Source organism: Mesitornis unicolor, unplaced genomic scaffold (assembly GCF_000695765.1).
Source record: "Mesitornis unicolor isolate BGI_N332 unplaced genomic scaffold, ASM69576v1 scaffold25756, whole genome shotgun sequence".
Taxonomy (NCBI): domain Eukaryota; kingdom Metazoa; phylum Chordata; class Aves; order Mesitornithiformes; family Mesitornithidae; genus Mesitornis; species Mesitornis unicolor.
The window spans coordinates 47654-54527 of NW_010189264.1; the positions used below are offsets into that span (position 1 = coordinate 47654).

Here is a 6874-nt window from a genome sequence, read left to right on the forward strand (position 1 = left end):
TTTTGAGCCCTGGTAATTCTTAAGTGTTCTGAGATTGCAGAGTTGCATGCAAAGCAAATTCTACTGCTGGATGCAATATAAAGACATGCCATACTATGAATCTGGAATGTAAACCTTACTAGAAAACACAAATTCCTCACTGAGAGAAGTACACCACTTGCTGCCCTAACTGCAACACTAATGTGTAGCAGCATATCATGCAATGACAGCATGACATGTGCTGTAAGTGACTGAATTGTAAACCACAATAAAGCTCTAAATTGTCCATCTGACTCCTGTGGGATAGCACTCATAAATAATTAAGAGATAAAGACCAAGAGAATTTGGAGTGATAGGTTCTACTATTAACCCATTTTCAGGAACGTCTCCAAGGTTTTACAACATCCTCATAAATGCATTTAAGTCAAGATTATGTCTAAAAAAAAAGACATCAAATAATCTGCATAAGGACTCTTTCAATATTGATTTCCCCCATAAAAAACAAGCAATCCACAAAAGGGAACAAAAGATTGACAGTTATTTATAATATAGGTAGATCCCCTCATTTACTGAAGAAGTTAAAATCTAACACAAAATCACACCAGTGTCGTAATATACGTGGCTCCTCCAAAAATTTAAGCCACAGAAAAAGACATATTCTGCACAGGTTGCCAAGTGAAACTTCAAACAGCCTAGCAAATTAAGTTGGAGAAGAAATCCTGTATTCTGAGCAGCCGAAGGCCCTAAGCACCAAAGCTTCCTTATAAAGTGAAACAAAAGCAGCTAATTACAATCTCTCAAATACGCACCCACTATAGAAGTAATACTACATAACAAATACTTATACAAGCTGAGTGTCTAAAACAATTTATGAACCTGCTAGAAAATACAACTAACAGGTATTTCAAAGGGTCATAAACTTATTTTTTTTTACCCTAGAAGAGCATCAGATATGACATTCTGACACAAGTTCATCATCAAATTGTCTTGAAAATACTTTCGGATATAAAAATACCACAGTCTCACTGAAAAATCTTTACCTGAATTTACTTGCTGCCATGAAAAAGTTTTTCTGAATACTTTATCCAAACTCCCTTGCAGCCACACAAACTTTACTCCTTGTTCTAGCCACTAAGATCATAAAAAGAAACTTCCTTTTCACAGACATCCTTTATATATTTACATGATGTAAAATGCTTTCATCAGTATTTTCTAGACAAAAATCAATTATTTCAGAACTTGCTGTCTGTCCTGTGGCTCTCCTCTAGGCTCCAAATTCTCCACATTTTAAGAAGCAATACACAAATCCAAACAAACTAGAGGTTTCGTACAAAAATAGTGCAAACCAGGTTTGAATATCAAAAGTACACAGATATTTAAACAACCAAGTAGCTTGTAAGTTAAAGACAGCCATATTTTACCTTGTGTGTAATGTTAACCTACCTATTCCTGAATTTGCTCCCGTAATTATAACTACTTTTCCGCTCAAGTCACGACCCTGGAGTATTTCCATTGCCGTACTGTTTCCATCATATTTTTGCCTAGTAGTAGGTTTTAATGGGCTATCTTCAACTGTAAAGGCCAGTCGTGGGTCAAGGTAGGTAGTCCTTTTGTTTATGTGGCTGCAAAAGAACAAAAAAATTCAACTGCCTGAACCATTCTGTACTCTGCATTTAGCTTTTAAATGTATTTCAACCACTGTTGTGTACGATTCCAGTGGATTACTTAAATTTTTAAAAAGATTTTTCTTCAGTTTTGTTAACATCTCAATTACTTCTTTATCAAACATTTTTCCAATTGTGACAGCATCCATTAATAATTGTATTCACATACTTCACAGCACCATTGTGAACTTCATGTGAACCCTTGACAAAGCAAGCAGAATTCTGTCAAGGGAAAAATCTCATTATACTAGGAAAGATCACATTCTCTTAGGAGCTCTATAAAAGGGATCTACACTACTCCCTTGAAACAATACACCAATGAGATATGTAGCTCAGTAGTTTTTTCCTCAAACAGCTGAAAACAAAGAGCTTCACAACAGCTCAGCAAATGGCACAATTTGGGTCAGACTCACCTTTCTAAAACCGAGTTTTAGTTTTCTTCAGAAAATATCAGAGACGCTAAGCAGCAACTTTCAGTCTTCAGCTCTTAATTATAAGACAGAGAGGCTACACTTACTGTTTTGGCCTGTGAAAATTCTTTATTCTGCTGAGTCAGTTTAAGATAACTACCCCATTTTGATCCTGCCCTTGAAAAGACAGAAAAGGAAACATTCCTAGAAATCTCTGCATCTGTGAACTTCCTCTTCCCTTACCTTTCTAAAAATCTTTGCTAGCTCAATCCGTGTCCTCTTTTCTTTCTGTGTTTTACACTGCCAGTGAGTTAGAGCTACAGCAATTTTGGCTTCTTTTCTCTCATATTTTTTAAAGCACTACTGCAATGTTATCCAGAACTTCATAACTGATTGCTGTGTTTTTAAAATTATATGTAAAGAGTTTATCAATAAAGGCATACAAAAAAAGAGCTTACATAAACATTGCCTGAGGGTCAGCTCACATTTTGAGATGTGGATATGCAAGTCACTCCAGCCTACCACCCACACTAGTACTTCTGTCCACATGGAAGAACTCAGAAACACAGAAATGGGTGTTTAGATAGTGCTACAACTGTAATATCTGCATAAGGATTCTGAAGTTGTACTTATTAATTTGTCTTTCCAACTGATATTGTCACAGTATCTTAATTCAGAAAGGCTACCCAACATGTAATACAGTTGTCCTACTTGTCCATATTCTATATTTTGACATACTTACTCTACAAAATAGACTTGTCCATTTTCATCGGTCTCCTGCTCCCATCCATATGGCAGACCTAGGAATCACACAAAACATTCTCTTTTTTTGAGGCATTACAGTACACTCAGATTTGACATTTAGGCGATTTCTCAGATAGATCTGGCAAAATTCTGTATGATTTCTGTAGGTAATGCAGCTACCTGTTGCACTTGATTACTGGAACTTGAAAGAAGGATTGCTTCCCCAATTACAGACAATTGCTCTCTAATAAAAGTACAATTTACAGGAGATGTGGTACAATTGTAATAACTAGCATATTAAGCATAAAGGTAATCTAAAAATTCTTTAGGAGGATTACTTCACGTTACAGCACAAATCAGCAAAATGCAATCATGTTTCTTAGTACATACGCACATCTACACTCCACACAGTTTAGTATCTATTTCTGATAAATAGCAAAAACATCAAAATAAATATGGGAAAAGTTACACGTAACATATATCAATAGTTAGAAGATCAGAACCTTGAAGTGGGTATGGTTATGTTATGGTACATTATGGTTATGGGTATGTTAAATAAAACCTTAAGGATTCTATGAAGTTGGAAGGATAGATAAAAGAACAAAAGTGACAAATCGTTACAAAATAAATTATTCTATAAAAGACCCTATGGAAGCATTTAGCAGAGAGCATTCCCAGTATTTCTAATCCTGAAGTATTCAATTATAATTCAACTGGTTCAAAGTCTACTGAAAACATTCCAGTCATTACCAACACAAGAAGAAACATGGCTTGCCGACAGTACAGTACCCTGAGGTATGCCATATAGAAGCTTCTGGGAAAATCTAATTTAAGGTACTCATCCAACGTCTTTAAGAAGTCATATACCTTTGGAAGTGTCCTGCAACACTGATCATCTTCTGTTCTGCCACAAACATTCAAACGCATTAGGGAAAACAAGAAAAGTTACACTCACAGGACTTCTTTCTGTGCCAGGGATATTCTTTGATGAAATATATTCTTTGAAGAACAAAATCCAACTATAAATACTATCTGATGGACAGCAGGATATCAGAACCCAATCAGAGAATTCCAGCCTTTGACTTTACAAGCCAGAGTAAAAACAGTTCCTTTATCCTGGAATTAGTACTTTGGCTTTATGGAGCAATAAAAGAGAGCCAAAAAACTGCAAAATGATCACTCTACGCAGACACAATCACACAAGTAAGACCTCACTGAAATCAGCTGTATGTTGCAAGCTCAGTTTGCCTAGGTGATTAATGTTAACTAGAAGATCAAAATGAGATCCAGTTACTGCACAAACTCCACCTGACATTTCTAACAAAATTTCAGATGATTACAAAAGCTTAAAACAAACCTCCTGCAACACGTTTCCTCTTCCCAGACTTAGGATGTTCCCACTGTGTTTTTTCTTCCAGGTGGCTGTAGAAAAAGAAAAGTTTAAGATTTTTAGATAACTGCCTAATAAGTTTTCTGATGTCATCTACAATTTTTTAGTACCATAAATACAGTTGATTTTTTTTAACAGAGTTCAGGAAACAAACTGTCTATTAAAAAAAAAACAAACAACCACGTCAATCCCTTGTTTAAGAAAGGTCAAAGTTGCTGTTAAAAGTTATCAGGCTTCCATACTGCCACAGTTCTGAAGGAAAAGTAACTAACTAGAGAGCACAGGAGTCTATAAAATAATTTCAAATACATGTTTAACTTCCAATCTAAGTTTTGTTGCTTACGATGAGAAGAAAGAAAACCCAAAAGTCTATAAAGAACAATATCAACAGACGAAGAAAATGTCTCAAAAAGACAGTGATCCTTAGCAAGAAAAAGGAAGAAAGCAGCAAGGAACGAATTTATCAGAAACTCATTGAAATAATATTAGAAAGATTTCAAAAGAACCTTTCTAAAACTCTCATCTAATAATACTGATTTGCAAGCTGTAAGTTAAATAAGTCTGGATTTCTACATGAGCAATTACAGCTTTGAACAGATAAGTCTGTCCAAAGGCTTGGGCTAGCAGACTATTTATTTAATATAGGTGATAATGGTATTGTATCTCTTCTTCCAATTCAGAGCTTTTATTCACTTATATCACTGTAACAGAATTAATGTACTCTTATCGTAAGGTTTTCAGCACTAAGCAAAGTGATGGGCACATAAACAAGGACTTAAGATATCCAAAGAGCTGAAATCACATTGATATTAAAATCTTACATTTCATTAAATATATTAAAATAATAACCAAGTTTTTAGATTAAGAGTGAGGTAGGGATTCCTTGAAAGAGTATCCAAACTGACAGCAGCCCAAACACGAAATAAAGACTGACTGCATTATTTAATAACATACACAAATAATCACTAAACTATATATCTAGTACCAATAGCAATTTACACACAACATAAGCAACTTTTCCTTGTTATAACAATCACACAGTTAGCACACAGTGACAGCATACCATATTCCAACAATCACAGCTGGTGATCTGAGACTGAATAAGTACATCTGGGTGATCTGCAGTAGCACTTGAACTTCGGGACACTCGTACACCAAAGGTACAAGATCCCAAGTTCCTCCTGTCTGATATAAAATACATAACCAAACCACCATAGCCTGACAATCAAATGCATACCCATCAAGCTTTGGTAACTACCTGTGTGCACATCAAACTCATCACAAAGAGCTTTAAAAGCTTTAAACCAAAGCAACCCTATTCCAGCTAAATTTACAATTCATATCGCTGATGAGATTTAAAAACAAATTTCCAGAATATGCAGAGGTATCATATATAGAGAGCTTATATTAAAGGTAGCAGCAGCATGACACTTCTTCACAAGAAATATTTTTTAGACTGGGCAAGATTTTCAGGCTGTAAAGATATATTAATGTCATGTCATTAAATTAAATGTAAGTTAAGTTTCCCAACAGTTAAAACCCAAACCTATTGAATTAATCGCCTGTGTAAACATTACACTCAGTAACATCTTGCTATTTTGTAGGTTTGTAACTTTCACCAAGTGATTCCTTTTTGAAAGAGCTTTTGAAGTCAAAGGAAGCATATTGAAGCTTGATCTAAGACAAACAAACATCTAGAGAGAACTGGCAGTGTTTATAAACCAAGTTCAGATAAATTAAAACACTCTGTCCAATGTTTGTAAAGCAGAAGTTGGGAATATACCAACTCACCACAGGTGAGAATGCACTATACTTCTTTACTTCCCTTTTTGTTGGAAGGAATAAATCTTGCATCTTTAAAGGAGGATCAGCACAGTTACAGAAACCACAAGAGAGAAGAAATATATATATATTCCACTAAGTTAGTTAGCCCTGTAGCACAAACCCTTTAATAACCAGTGGGGATGCAACCATGGGGATGCACAAGTAGATAATGCTAAATGCAAATTTTTAACTCTTGTCAAAGCTGTGGTACACTGAAGAGCTGAGGAAGAGCACTTTTAGCTTTCAACTGTCTGTTTCTACCTACAAGCAGGAAAACTTGACAACATTGCATGAGGCTGAACTGCCCATGTCAATAAAGATTACTCTCAGCACCACAGACCGCGCTCCAGGCCGTGTGACAGCTCATCCCTACACCCGGGACCGCCTGAAGCTGCTCCAGCACCGCTCCCACCCGAGGCAAGGGGCTGTGGCTCTACTCGGGATGGTCAGCACCGCACAGACAATCCGCCCGCTTCGCCCCCGCTCCCGGCGGCCCCCCGCGGGGCTCAGCACCGGGAGGCCGCCGCTGGCAGAGCCGAGCCCGCACCCAGCGCTCCGCAGAGTCAGAAGGGCACCGCACACGGAAATGGAGTCACGCGGAGACCGGTCCGGCCACTCAACCCCAGCTCGGCCCTGTGATAAAGTGCGCGGAATGGCAGCTCCTGCCCCCCACTTCCACCCCGCGCTTAAGGGACAACAAAGGCGCTGCCCGAGGGCGAAGCGGCAGGTGGTCGGTGGGCTCAAAGGTAGGCTCGCCCACCCTCCTCCCTTACTTCGCGTAGTAAACCCAGCCGTCCTTTGTGGTGCGCTCCTCCCAGCCTGGCGGCAGTTCCTCCTCGCTGTCCGTGTCCTCCAGCCCCACG

At 37.9% G+C, this 6874-nt stretch overlaps 1 protein-coding gene across 1 annotated transcript in view; it reads right to left on the reverse strand.

Moving 5' to 3' along the window:
• Positions 1-6870, reverse strand: part of LOC104541861 (WW domain-containing oxidoreductase) — a gene marked incomplete at both ends in the record, with an annotated part of 31043 nt that extends 24173 nt beyond the window's left edge. The window contains 4 exons of the mRNA XM_010186014.1: positions 1423-1601; positions 2796-2853; positions 4155-4219; positions 6785-6870. Coding sequence (XP_010184316.1) covers positions 1423-1601; positions 2796-2853; positions 4155-4219; positions 6785-6870 — 388 coding nt within the window. The remainder of the gene's footprint in view (positions 1-1422; positions 1602-2795; positions 2854-4154; positions 4220-6784) is intronic.
• Positions 6871-6874: the final 4 nt, after the last annotated feature.